Here is a 14,281-nt window from a genome sequence, read left to right as displayed (position 1 = left end):
TTGCTATGTAATTTGAACAGTAAAAAGTAATTGTCTGTCATACCGGTGGTATATGGTCTGATATACCAAGGCTTTCAGCCAAGCAGCATTCAGGGTTTGAACCAGGTTTATAATTGTAATTAAATCCCTTTTGTGCATGTGCATAAATATTGATAAATCAGACAGGAGAGTTTGAGTGATGGCAGGGTAGCCTAGTGGTTAGAGCGTTGGGACCGGAAGGTTGCAAGTTCAAATCCCCGAGCTGACAAGGTACAAATCTGTCATTCTGCCCCTGAACAGGCAGTTAACCCACTGTTCCTAGGCCGTCATTGAAAATAAACATTTGTTCTTAACTGACTTGCCTAGTTAAATAAAGGTAAAGAAAAATAAAATTGGTCATAGGATTTCTAAATCTCTGAGCAAGAAACACTCAGGCAAACTTGAAAATAAAAAAATGTTGGGCTATTGTCTGGCAATTGTGCCAGATGTTAAGACTACAAACTGTTATAAATGGCCCATTAGCGTGATTAGTTTGTCATTTCAATAGGTTTAGGCTACAGACAAAAATCTGGGTTTATCAATTCAACTTTGCCATGGTTTGCTTAGATAAAGGTAGGTCCCTGATAGGCCTACATCTCATTTCATATAGTCTACACTAGCCGAGACAAGATGAAGGTAAAATGTCAACTGAACAATTTAGCAGCAGTGCTTTATTCAAATTAAGACTAATTTATTCAACATGAATAGTGAAGCGATTTCGAGGTAAGAAGTGCTTGTTTTTCCCAATAGCCTGCAGGAATAGGCTACTGAGGATGGGGTAATAATTTCAATCACTGAATTAAATATTAATAATATGTACACTACCGGTCAAAATTTTAGAACACCTACTTATTCAAGGGTTTTTCTTTATCTTTTACTATTTTCTACATTGTAGAATAATAGTGAAGACATCAAAACCTTGAATGAGTAGGTGTTCTAAAGCTTTTGATGTTAGTGTATTAGGAACAGAATATGCTTGTCAACAACAGCCAGTGTTTTGAATATAAAATAAAATAAACTGTAGCCTAATCTGACTAGTTTACCGTCAATCTAATGCGTTCTAACAACTGACCGGCAATTGCGATAGAGTTTAGATAACTTCAAGTGTATTTAACTAAACATTCCCATTAATAATTGCATAATAACACAATGCTACAACAGTTATAGGCTATTTATTAAATTGGTTTGCCAGCCCTATGTAGGCTACACAAGTGGCACATTGATTTGCAATGACTAAATTATATCATAATTTCAACATATTTATTGTATCAAATGGTAGCCTACAATGGTATACAAATTAATAGGCTACAACAGAGTAAAATATATCATTCTCCACATTAAAGAACCAAGCGAGGGAGTTCACAAACTACCATTTATAATTTCTACTCCGGGAGCCCCCGAAACCCAAGAACTGAGCAAGCATAAAACACTTCGCTTGAAGGCAAAGTCTACATTAGAATATTGATGTAATGAACTGTAGTGCGCCCAAAGTCGTTTTCCACTACTTTGCCTCCATTATTTCTTGATGTGCAGGAAAAAGTTTTGGAAATAGGTGTCCCCATAATTATGATCTAAATAGCCTACCTACAGCCTACGGAGCTGTGAGGGGAACGGCACCTCAGTACCTCCAGGCTCTGATCAGGCCCTACACCCAAACAAGGGCACTGCGTTCATCCACCTCTGGCCTGCTCGCCTCCCTACCACTGAGGAAGTACAGTTCCCGCTCAGCCCAGTCAAAACTGTTCGCTGCTCTGGCCCCCCAATGGTGGAACAAACTCCCTCACGACGCCAGGACAGCAGAGTCAATCACCACCTTCCGGAGACACCTGAAACCCCACCTCTTTAAGGAATACCTAGGATAGGATAAGTAATCCTTCTCACCCCCCTAAAAGATTTAGATGCACTATTGTAAAGTGGCTGTTCCACTGGATGTCATAAGGTGAATGCACCAATTTGTAAGTCGCTCTGGATAAGAGCGTCTGCTAAATGACTTAAATGTAAATGTAATATGTATATACTGTACTCGATACCATCTACTGTATCTTGCCTATGCTGCTCTGTACCATCACTCATTCATATATCTTTATGTAGATATTCTTTATCCCCTTACACTGTGTATAAGACAGTAGTTTTGGAATTGTTAGTTAGATTACTTGTTGGTTATTACTGCATTGTCGGAACTAGAAGCACAAGCATTTTGCTACACTCGCATTAACATCTGCTAACCATGTGTATGTGACAAATAAAATTTGATTTGATTTGCTACTCTTTCCTCACGTTCAGTAATTGCATCAATCACTGCCTGACGGTCAGCAGCAGGTCACAGTGAAATATATATTTTTAAGAGAAATGCCATGGCGGCCGAGGTGCAATTTAGAAATAGCAACCCTGCACAGACAGAAGGGGTAACGCAGAACGTTCTCTCCACCAAATATGGTAGTGAGAGAAAGTCCAGTCGTGGATAGTGGGCGAGGATGGAACTATTTGAAACTGGGCCGCTAATTTTCTCATCGATGAAACATCTGATCTCAATAAATATGTCACGAACACAATGCACTACGTTTTATAGACTTGACGATTTGCCAGTTTTTTTTTTAATTACATTGTTTAGAAGTGCCAGATCAAATTTAGTTTGTCAACACGCCCACTTCAGAGGAGGCGTTCCCTAACGGAAATAGCATCTTGCAAACTCGTGCTTGGCTTTGACCTTAACCCTAACCCTAACCCTTGCCTGTTCTGGCCACTGTGCTTAATTTGCTCCCACTGTAAACGACACAGATTAACTATCCAGGGTTAGTTATGCTTATCTTTCTTATTACATTAGTATCCACGTGTGATGATAATAATAAGTACCTTTGTTTTGCTAAATAATGTGTAGTAATTGCTGCATTGTCAAGCATCTACGCTACATGACCAAAAGAATGTGGAGACCTGCTCGTTGAGCATCTCATTCCAAAATGATGGGCATTAATATTGAGTTGTACCCCCTTTGCTGCTTTAATAGCCTCCACTCTTCTGGGAAGGTTTTCCACTAGATGTTGGAACATTGCTGCAGGGACTTGCTTCCATTCAGGCACAAGAGCAGTGAGGTAGTACGCAGTTGGTGTTCTAATTCATGGGGTTGAAGTAAGGGCTCTGTGCAGGCCAGTCAAGTTCTTTCATACCGATCTCAACAAACCATTTCTGTATGGACCTCGCTTTGTGCACGGGGGAATTGTCATGCTGAAACAGGAAAGGGCCAACCCAAAACTTTTGCCACAAAGTTGCAAGCACAGAATCGTCTAGAATCTCATTTTATGCTGTGGTGTTAAGATTTCCCTTCACTGGAACTAAGAGGCCTAGCCCAAACCATGAAAAACCATCCTAGACCATTGTTCCTTCACCACCAAACTTCACATGCATTGGGTCAGGTAGCGTTCTCCTGGCATCCGCAAAAACAGATTAGTCTTTCGGACTGCAGTATGGTGAAGCCGTGATTCATCACTCCTGCTCCAGAGTCCAATGGCGGCGAGCTTTACACCACTCCAGCCTACACTTGGCATTGCGCATGGTGATCTTAGGCTTGTGTGCGGCTGTTCCGACATGGAAACACATTTCTTGAAGCTCCCGACTAACAGTTCTTGTGCTGATGTTACTTCCAGAGGCACTTTGGAACTTGGTAGTGAGTGTTCCAACCAAGGAATGCGTATCGCGCTTCAGCACTCTGTGGTTTCATTCTGTGAGCTTGGTGGCCTACCACTTCATGGTTGTTGTTGCTCCTAGATGTTTCCACTTCACAATAACAGTACATACAGTTCACCGGGGCAGCTCTAGCAGGGCAGAAATGAGACAAACTGACTTGTTGGAAAGGTGGCATCCTATGACGGTGCCACATTGAAAGTAACTTAGCTCTTCACTAAAGCAATTCTACTGCCAATATGTGTCTATGGAGATTGCATGGCTGTGTGCTCGATGTTATACACCTGTCAGCAACAGTTGTGGCTGAAGTAGCCGAATCCACTCATTTGAAGGTGTCCACATACTTTTGTATATATTGTGTGTGAGGATTTAGCGTTTGTTTCATAAGGTTTACATTTGGTTTGTGTGTTGTAAGCAGGGTTATGTTGTTGTTCCCTGATCCCTGGTAGTTCTGCCTAGGTACTTATCAAAGAAACTCGTGTTCATCATCAGTAACCAAGTCCATCCAGCCATTTCATGTGGATGAATTACCTGACGCATGAAAAAAGTCACATCTGACCGGTTGATGCCGGTACAATTTTATAAATGCCGAAAGACAATTTGTTCGTTCAACATGGTGGGATTTTTCTGTCTGTAAAATTAATTATGCGAGAAATTGCGGTGGAAACGCCTTTATGCGCAAATAATGATATAATAACCATCACGCAATTATATGTTGTGTGGTCCTCACACTACGACTCGTGAAACCATTCAGTTTATTAGGCTACAGATTAAATAATGAACTTCGCAGGTTGGTCAAAGTGCACGTGGATGAGTTTGACACTCCTTTCCAATATATGTAACGTTAGAGGGTCTTATTCTGATGACATGGTGATCGATGCTTTGCTGCCGTTTGACAAATACAAATATCGCTTTTATCCATAATAATCTCATGTTGGTATCCTACCCGCACTGTAGCTGCGAATTGATTTCTATTTAACGTTAACCCAGTTTTTCTGAAAATGCAAAAAAATCCAACTATTGAGGATAAAAGTCTGTGCGTGATGACGTCGTGCACACAAAAATAACGTTCGCTGTTAAATTCTAACACCGAATGAAAAATACATTATTTTATGCAGATTTCAGAATAGTCGCATGAAAATCTGATGCAAATTGGATGGAAATGTAGCTCATGTATTGCTGATATGAAAAGGTAACTCACTAGCGTGTACTACAGTGTTTGAAGTTATTGAGCACTTATTGACCAAACAACTATTAAAGATGATTTTATTTACATGAATATTTTTTTAAATACAAAATGCTAAATTAACAGCTTTACCTGTCATTAAAAGCAAACAACTAAACCAATCATCAAAGTCCTTCATTGCTGAAACAAACTGAAAGCACAGCTTTTCAATTAAATAAGATGCCTCTCAATTCTTGGTTAAGACAAGTGATACTTTCAGTAATTTCAATTCACGATGATTAATAATAATTACTATTGTATTGAAGATAACATTGTAATCTTTAGTTGCTCTGGAAGCTGTTGTCATTTCTAAAGAATGTAATTTCAGTTGTAAAATGTAAAATCAACTGCCCTTTTAAAAACAAAAAAATTGCAAAAGTGCGGATAAGCATCACTAACAAAACTATTTCAACCAAGTGAGTTGAAGTGCAGAGATCTCTTAATGAACACATGGTCTGAGCAAAACATGGTGCAATGTTGCGGTTTCATTTCCAAGGTAAGACTCAAACATCTCTTGAAGTCGAGTAAAGTAGCATCTCTCAAAACACTCTTTTGAATACAACCTTCTCTTTTCTAAGGGAAAGTGTATTTTTATTACATGTACAATAACGTACACAATTTAAGCAAGGTCACACAAGAGACCAGTAGTAATAATAAGAGGTATATCTGTGATTACAGTAGAACTTCACGTTTTAATTAAACCTCTTCTTGGCGCCGGAGCTCTTGGAGGCCCTCTCGGCTCCCTGCTTACATTCTTTCAGCAAAACAGCAAACACACGACCAACAGCATCCCTACAAAACACAAGGAATGTGGGTCTCTCACACAGAACTGTACCTGTTGGGACACCCAACCACCTAGGCACACTTCATCATAGCAGCTACACCTCTGCAAGCCCTTGGAGGAGCTAACCCAAAGACAAACAAAAAAGGAAACAAATCTTAAGAGTGAAAATGAGTGACATCCCTGATGTTGAGAAAATGTACTTAAATATATATAATATATTTATCTCTATAGGGCTGATCAGTCCCCGTTAGAGTCTGTGTCATCATTAATATAGTCTTCCTCTATGGGCGTTTCACCGTTCTCTGTCCCCCACTCATCCTCGTCATACTCAATACTATCATTATCCTCCAGTAGTTCATTCTCATGCTCAGGCCCACCTGCGGCTGCTGCAGCCTCTGCCCCGCCGGGCTCTGCAAACTGGTCCAGGTCCCCGCCTGGCGCCACGTAGCCGTTGTTGTTGAAGGGCACCCTGTCCTGGGCCTCCTCCTCAATGTACACCTTCTGGTGGCACATGGGACACGTGTCCTGGATGTAGAGCCACTTACGGAGGCAGAGTGCGTGGAAGTAGTGTTGGCACGGCGTGATACGTGCCGACGTGGCAAACTCCTGGTAGCATATGGCGCAGACGTCCTCGATGTTGCGCAGCTGGCCACCCTTCACCTCCGGCAGGGAGTTGATCTTCTTGACAGCCGTACGGCGGTTGATGAAGGTCTTCCAGCCGTTCTTGGCCTGCAGGTAGATGTTGAAGTAGGCATGGAGGCACATCATGCAGGCGCGGATCTTGCTGCCCGCCTCGAACATCATGGTGTAGGCGCCGTTTCCAAACATGATGACGCCAAAGACAAACTCGATGACGTTGCCTGTGGAGCGCACGCAGTAGACGTAGTCGTCCAGCTTCTCCCACAGCACGTTGTAGTAGCCATCCACCATAAACAGGGCGTAGACCGTCAGCGACACCACCACCTTGAGGCAGAGCTCCACGCAGAAGGCTGTGACGGCGAACAGCCAGGTGTTGAGGGCGTAGCGGTGCCACAGGGTGTAGCTGAGCACAACAGGCAGCACGAAGAGGCAGAGCGATACCAGCAGGACCGGGAAGTGGCGGCGGAAGGAGGAGACGTGCGAGGCACCCAGCGACATGAGCACGGGGTCCGTCATGCCATGGATGAAGTGGAGGATGGCAGTCAGCAGAAGGCACATGTTGCGGCTGAGCCGCACCAGCCGTTCCTCAGGGTCCAGACCACTCAGGCCCGTTTGCAGGGCCAGGATGAAGAAAAGAACGGGCGCCACGAAGCCCAGCCGCTTGTCCTCTTCCTCGGTGGAGCCGATGAATGCCAGGATGCTGAGGCCCAGGTAGTGGGCGATGGACGAGATGACGGCACTCATGCCCAACACGGTCAGTGTAGAGTCGCAGCCGCTGATGATAAGGTTGCTGAACAGGTCCCAGAAGACGTCCCACGTCAGGTAGCTGTGTTCACCGCTCTCGTGCCGCACCACCTTGACTACGTAGACCAGGATGATGGCCTGCGCTGTCATGCGTGTGAGCCAGAAGACACGCAGCACGTCCGGGAAGCGTATCCTCTTCCAGGTGTCCTCCACCAGAAGCTGCAGCCCGTAGATGCGGTACATGTGGCGCACCAGCAGGTAGACGTAGCGGCAGGAGTAGTAGAACCACTTGAGCTTAAGGGCTAGGCACACAGCCGTGGTCAGAGCCAGAGCCAGGCCCGAGGCCACCGCTACCAGTTGCCGTACGTCCACGGGAAGCTCGATGATGAGCCCCCACAGCGGAATCATAACATCCAGGACCACAAGAGCAGCAAACACAGACTGAATGTTTAGCAGCACCACATAGCCCATGCCGAAAAGGAGTTGCACCACGGCCATGCCCAACCACAGGGTGGGCCCGTTTCGTGGTACGAGTCTAAAGCCCAGCGCTGCTTTGTAGTAGGCGCTGTAGAAGTCTATGTGAGATATGGCGTAGTAGTTGATAAGAACCGCCACCACTCCCAGGAGCACAGCGAAGAATAGCGTGTAGAACTTGAATAGGGCCTTCTGGGACAACACCAGGACCACACTGGAGACCACGATACCTGAAACAAATTCAAACCATAGTGTCAACATGACATCAAGTGAAACAGATGATCTACTGTACAAAAGGTCTTGATTTATGATAAGGTTTAGAACTACATTTAGCTGGAGAGGGATCAGTAATTTGGTAGTATCTTACTTTAGGCAAACTACCAACCCTACCGTTGAGCTTGATTACACTGAACTATACTGGGGTCGGAAAACTTACCTCAATGCAGGGATGGGATATGCCACTGTTCTCCAAGTTATACCTTTATCCACACTGATGCATCGAGAATATTGAAATACTGCTAGTTTTCCTGAAAAACAAACCCTTTTCGTCCTCTTACGAGGTAGCCCTGGCAGCCATTATGAAATGGCACGTCACGTTGAACAATGGCGGACACTGCCATTTCAAAATTGGCTGCAGTGTTTACTGTTTGCTAATATGAGGATGAAAAGGGCAGTGTTCCAGGAAAACGAACAGTATTTCAACATTCTCTATGTATCAGTGTGGATGAAGTGTAACTTGATATACAGTGGCATATCCCTTCCCTGCATGGAGGTACGTTTTCAGACCGATATCGCACTTCGGCTCCACTGTCTTAATGTAATTATGATTGCATTCCGACCCCAGTGTAGTTCAGTGTAATCAAGCGCAAAGGTAGGGTCGGTATCTAAAACTGTCTGAAAACATGTGTAACGATTGACATGTTTGCAAGGAGAGAGAGTTGTATGGTAACTTGCAGGGTAGGTAGGCTGTTTGACAAGGGTCATACAAACATAGTGTTGGACTTAAGGGCAGTAAGTATGGCCAAAAAGTAACTGATCAAACACACACCGAGGTCAGCAAACTATCTAGACATGTTTGTTTGCCTGTGACAGTATTGACAGGCCAAAATGAAGGCCACAACATCAGTTATTTGTCCTGCATTGACAAAACAGGTTTACCCATACTTCATAACCTTACTTACTAGCTACTTGGCCAGAGGTAAATTATCCTACAACACCTGGCTGGTATTAATTTGTCTGATATGTTGATCATATGCCTGCCTAACGTTACTTGCCTGCCGAACGCTGGCTAGCTAAATGTACTAGAAAGCCCAGGAGTAAGGGGTAGGGTTATTAGCTACCTATCTGGCTAACAACTGCAAAGAACATGGTCTTCGTGTTGTTATCACTGGCTCCCGAATGGCACAGACGCAGACGTCAAAGGCACTGCATCTCAGTGCTAGAGCCGTTACAACAGAGCCTGGTTCGATTCCAGGCTGTATCACAACCGGCCGTGATTATGTGTCCCATAATGCGGCGCACAGGAATTGGCCCAGCGTCTTCCAGGTTGGGGTTTGGCCGTAATTGTCAATAAGAATTTGTTCTTAACTGCTTTGCCTAGTTAAATAAAGGTCTAATAACAAAAATGAAACGGCTTTGGGAGGATTGGGCTGTGGTCCAGGCCCTTCGCGGTTGACAGGTGACACGAGTCAGCCACACTGACGTCTGCAATAGTAACTCGTAGCTGTCAAGAGGGTGACAGCAGCGCGCATGTAGGGGTCCAAAACTACTAATAATCTTACCCATTACTCGGATTAAAATCTTGCTCGCTGTTCCGGCCCATCCTGACCCAGGATCATAGTAAGAGTTAAAAATGGCGTCGATAATAAAGATACAAGGGACTCGAAATGCCACATCCAGCACGGTCAAGGCTTGTTGGCCGATTCGGACATTAGCTGAGGCCATGGCTTAGGGCGTAAATCCTGGAGGACTCAGTCACTCCATTTAAAGAGTTAAAAACTCCAGCTTCTCGCTTCTTTTGGTGTCAACTTCCCACACGTCATTTAACGGGGTCCGTACAATCCGCCATATTCGCTGCCCTCCTGTTGCTATGCAAAGAACGCGGAAGTTGCTACTTTTTTTAAACCCTCGTGACGTTTTGGACGTCAAAAGGTGTAGTCTGTGACGTATCGACGTGCTTCATCAAAGATTTGTATAACTAACCCAAGATAGACCAGAGCCTGTCTTTTCCAATGGGAGTGATTTTATCATAGTGGGTAGAACAAGCAGGGAGATGATGGGCAGAGCCAAGCACCAGCTACTGAGATTCTATTGGCGCGTTGTAGCAATTATTTGCATATTTGCCTAATCTGTGAAGTGCGCATGTGCAATAACTCAGTTCGCTCTTGCGCTCCTTCTAAACGCACATTTCAGAAACTTTGGCAAAGGGTGAAGTCTGCAAGTTTTTGGAAACAGAATACTGTATGTAGATCAAATGTGTTATTGATGAGAAAATCTGCAGAATGTTGGCCAAAATCCATCTCGCATCCCCCCCCCTTAAAAGATTTAGATGCACTATTGTAAAGTGGCTGTTCCACTGGATGTCATAAGGTGAATGCACCAATTTGTAAATCGCTCTGGATAAGAGCGTCTGCTAAATGACTTAAATGTAATCTTTCCCGCTGCCGGCCACAGGACTTCTTCCTCTCATCACCATATTTGGTAGTGAGTGGAAACGCCAACCGGATGCTTCACATTTAGACATCTGGCGAAATATCTGGTGCATTCTCCTATTTGTGGCTTTATGGTGCTTTCTGCCGCGTTCACGTGCTAGTCGGAAATAGGATACTTTATTACACCAATACAAAAGTTACATGGGGAACACAAGGGGCAGCAGGTAACCTAGTGGTTAGAGCGTTGGGCCAGTAACCTTTCGAATCCCTGAGCTGACAAAGTAAAAATCTGTGGTTCCGCCCCTGTATATACGAATTTGTTCTTAACTGACTTGCCTAGTTAAATAAAGGTTAAAATACTTATACTTAAGTGATAATGCCCTCGTGGAGGATATATTAGCACGGGTGTTGTTCAGGCTGGCTTCGAGGGCATTACCCCTTTTATAAAACACATTCAAATAACGATTAACATTTTTATTAAAAACGTTATTTTGATTAATTAATTCATACTATTTCACACTTCCACAAGATAGTCCCAATACAAAATCAAGGTTTGCTACCCAAGCCGGCTGGTCATTCGATCTATTGGTTCGGTTGCCAGAGACACGACCAGGTCGTTCAGTCTTTTTGATCTGTATCTATGGACGTTACCCAGTTGTTCTTTCTAAATGTTCCATTGCCATACTGGCCGGCAATGTTCTTATCCCTTGCTTTCCGCTGTTGAACATGAAATGTTAGTCTAAAATAAATGTGAGATAATGTCTAGATTCTTTTTATTGTGGAGATCAAGTTTATAACGTCCCTCCCTGGGCTGATGAAACAGTGGATTGCACAGTCAGATGGAACAGAGCAAATAGGCATTTTAAGGCCATGCTATCTAAATTCTCCATGCAAAGTTAGTGATAAGGTTTTTTTCTGAGGACTTCACTGATTGACACCAGCAAGTGCTAACATGAGCAGTTGGAGCCAGTTGGCAGATGGTGTAAACATAAACCACTCTTGAAGAGTAGCATGAAATGCTCTTCCTTAAGGGCAAAAGGCATTTTCAAATTAGGTCCGGGAAATGTATTTTGGGAAAAGTAATCAGCTTCCAGTAAAGAACACTTTCATAGTGGTGTTGTAAATGATGTTTGCCATCTCCACAGGATCCTCATTCCTTGCAGCAGCCATGATTTCAAGCACTTGTCTGGAACAAAGGAGAAAAAGCGATCCACGTGACAAAAAGTCAGATATCATCCTGAAGAACAACACAATGAGATCACAGGGCTGATCAATTCAGCTGGTAATGCTCAGATTAGAATGAATGAACAAGTCCAAGTTGGGTCATCCATGTAACATACTATATGCTAAGGAGACCCCCAGATTTTGTACAATCCCTTTCAACCTAGGAACCAACTGACATACATGATATGGCAAGGCTCGTTCCTGTCCTTCAAGCAGTGTCCTGCCTCCCATTTCTTCTTGGTGGGAAATGTAGTTTTGATGTGCTTGGCCCCCGCATGAGTGTTCTTCACCCCACACCATGGAGCATCTAGAAATGAGAGGAGAGCATTCACTCAAACTAGCATTCTCCCAATGTTCTGAAGCAAAACGAGACAGATTAATATCAGCACTTTTTCTCAGCAGACTCACAAACCTGTCTCAATCATCAGTCTTTCACTGGGAATGGACTTCATCGCTTCAATATTTGCTCCTGTTTTCAAAGAACTGAAATGGTGAGAGAACAAAAACAAAGATTTGGCATGAAATAGACAATATTTACACAGGTCACTATTCTCCATAATAACTTCTCAACCTCAAAATGATCTCACCAGCCGTTTATGCCAATATATAGATCCAGTTCAGTGAGGGCAGCAGCATCTTCTTTAGTTCCATCAAAAGAATGGACCTGGTAGATTTGAAAAGCATTCAATGACACTCTGATTTATAACTTTTCTAGGGGTCAAGGGGAAATAATGTATTCATTACATGAATGGTTCTCAACTACAAAATAGCATCCGATTGAGAAATTTCCTTACCACACCTCCGACACATCGGTCTCTGTTTCTCTTCATGATGTCTGCCAAGAAAACAAATGACAATATAAAACATTAGCCATTGTCATGGCATCAAGAGGCAGATGTTGTATATGTGTGAGACAACAAACATACCAAGGAAGTCCTTATGCGAGTTTCTGCAGTGAAGGAACATTGGCAGTTTGGTTTCCTCAGCCAAGTCGAACTGCTTCTCAAAATACCTGTCACAGGGAAAAAGTGGTTTGATGCACTTATAATCTTAACTTTGACATTTTTCCTTTCGTTAAGTGCAGTACATTATTTGTATTGGTGCAGTCTAGAAACATTATTCTAAAAGAAAAAAGGTAACTCACTTCATTTGAGTTTCTTTTGGACAGAATTCCAACCTGTCAAAATCTGTGATGTTGAGAGCAGAGGCATATAGTGGGCTAAATAACTTGACCCATTTATTGTACATGTACCAGTATGTTGAAACTGTAAACAACACTAAAACATACATGTATAACAGGGACTGTTAAGAGTTGGGGATGATGACAATATATGGCTGCCAACCTACCTAATCCACATTCTCCAATGGCCACCACCTTGCCCTTGTTTGATGTTGCCAACTCCCTCAGTGATGTGAAGTACTGATCTGGTCCACTCTGTTCAAACTCGCTGCAGCGTGTTGGATGACATCCAACCGTACTGTAAAATTCCTCTGTGCATAGAAACAAATTGGCAGACCATAATGAAACTGTTATAACTCTGATAGCGCTGACAAAATGTATTAACACACGAATGAATAATCATTTTGATACATCATCATTACCTCTGGACTCTGCTAATTTGAGGGCCTCCTTGCTGTCTTCAAGATTTCCCCCCGTGATCATGAACTGTAAGCATTAGGGAACATGACCCAGGGTTCTCCAACCCGGTTCCTGGAGAGCTACGCTCCTGTAGGTTTTAACTAACCTAAGTCGGTGCATCAACCAGCTAATTATTAGGATCAGGTGCCGTAGATTAGGGTTAGAGTGATAACCAACAGGACAGTAGCTCTCCAGGAAAAGGGTTGGATAGCCCTGATATAGGCTATTCACACAATATCATTTATGATATTGACATGAAATTAAACTGACACAAATCTTACCTTTTGGACTCCCACTTTGACAGCACGGTCAATTATCTGATCAAAGTCACCTGCAAATTATTTATTTTTTTAAATAAAAAAAGTTGACCAATTTATGAGTATATAACTAGCCAACAATGAAGTACAGATATGTTAGAAATGCTTAATACGTTCCCAATCAGCCTAGCAAATGTAACGTATATTGCACATATCAGATCAGATGTTTCATTTGGCCGTGTTATGTAGCCCAAATGCATGTTCAACTCACACCTACCTTGGTGTTTTTGAGTTCCTCTATAAACTCCTCGAAACATAGGGTCCGTTAGGTTAATACCGATATCTGTGGAGCAGAATGGCAAACATAATCATAACTCAGAAATCATATATATCCCCTGCTTTATAGGCATCCATGTCTATAGTAAGTACTAAGCAGCTTAATACTTACATAATTCACACAAGACAACCTTACATCACGTTCAGTTTTACCACAAATAGGCAGCCCAACAGCAATTTTGAACCGTGTATAAAGTTAGGCTATTGTCAAGTGGCACAGTAACAATAGACCATCTCTGATTCTGTAGATGATTCCTGTACAAGCTTCCATGCACAGCTAATGTAATGTAATAATGTATTGTTACATCAAGGGGCATAGTTCAGAAAACTGTCTAGACTAGCTGTCGTTCCGCAGTTGTGGTGGGTTCTGTAAGCTAAAATAGCTATCAGTAGTACTGTACATTCAGCAACACCCACTTCTCTAATTTAGACAACGTATAGTTAGTTGCTTGTAGTATATGGCAGCACTGCTCAATCCGATCCATGGTAACGTCTTACCTATACATTTTAAGTGTGCCATCCTTGCCAAGCTGCTGAAAGAAACTCCACATGCAATTTTGAGCATTTCCCATTATTCTACAACCTCATACACAATTACCATGTATAACCAAA

General features: G+C 42.9%; 2 protein-coding genes across 5 annotated transcripts; both read right to left on the bottom strand.

Annotated features, from left to right (window-relative positions):
- Positions 1 to 4,945: 4,945 nt before the first annotated feature.
- On the bottom strand, positions 4,946 to 9,761 carry rnf139 (ring finger protein 139). Of its 2 annotated transcripts, XM_035795372.2 has the most exons (3): positions 9,344 to 9,761; positions 6,083 to 7,792; positions 4,946 to 5,713 (listed from the first exon to the last, which is right to left on the bottom strand). In XM_035795372.2, the coding sequence occupies exons 1-3, from the start codon at positions 9,504 to 9,506 to the stop codon at positions 5,679 to 5,681; spliced, it is 1,908 nt and encodes a 635-aa protein (XP_035651265.1). In that variant the 5' UTR covers positions 9,507 to 9,761; the 3' UTR covers positions 4,946 to 5,678. The 2 variants fall into 2 exon arrangements, with proteins under 2 accessions (XP_035651265.1, XP_035651264.1); XM_035795371.2 differs by having other exon boundaries at positions 4,946 to 7,792; positions 9,344 to 9,760.
- Positions 9,762 to 10,969: 1,208 nt separating this feature from the next.
- On the bottom strand, positions 10,970 to 14,256 carry tatdn1 (TatD DNase domain containing 1). 3 transcript variants are annotated; one of them, XM_035795368.1, is made up of 12 exons: positions 14,168 to 14,256; positions 13,611 to 13,676; positions 13,358 to 13,407; positions 13,040 to 13,103; positions 12,785 to 12,928; positions 12,582 to 12,624; positions 12,364 to 12,449; positions 12,232 to 12,272; positions 12,025 to 12,101; positions 11,850 to 11,920; positions 11,618 to 11,744; positions 10,970 to 11,399 (listed from the first exon to the last, which is right to left on the bottom strand). In XM_035795368.1, the coding sequence occupies exons 1-12, from the start codon at positions 14,232 to 14,234 to the stop codon at positions 11,297 to 11,299; spliced, it is 939 nt and encodes a 312-aa protein (XP_035651261.1). In that variant the 5' UTR covers positions 14,235 to 14,256; the 3' UTR covers positions 10,970 to 11,296. The 3 variants fall into 3 exon arrangements, with proteins under 3 accessions (XP_035651261.1, XP_052328020.1, XP_035651262.1); XM_052472060.1 differs by lacking the exon at positions 14,168 to 14,256 and adding an exon at positions 14,087 to 14,105; XM_035795369.2 differs by lacking the exon at positions 14,168 to 14,256 and adding an exon at positions 13,782 to 13,801.
- Positions 14,257 to 14,281: the final 25 nt, after the last annotated feature.

This window comes from Oncorhynchus keta, chromosome 20 (genome assembly GCF_023373465.1).
Source record: "Oncorhynchus keta strain PuntledgeMale-10-30-2019 chromosome 20, Oket_V2, whole genome shotgun sequence".
NCBI lineage: Eukaryota > Metazoa > Chordata > Actinopteri > Salmoniformes > Salmonidae > Oncorhynchus > Oncorhynchus keta.
This window is presented reverse-complemented; position numbering and strand designations above follow the sequence as displayed.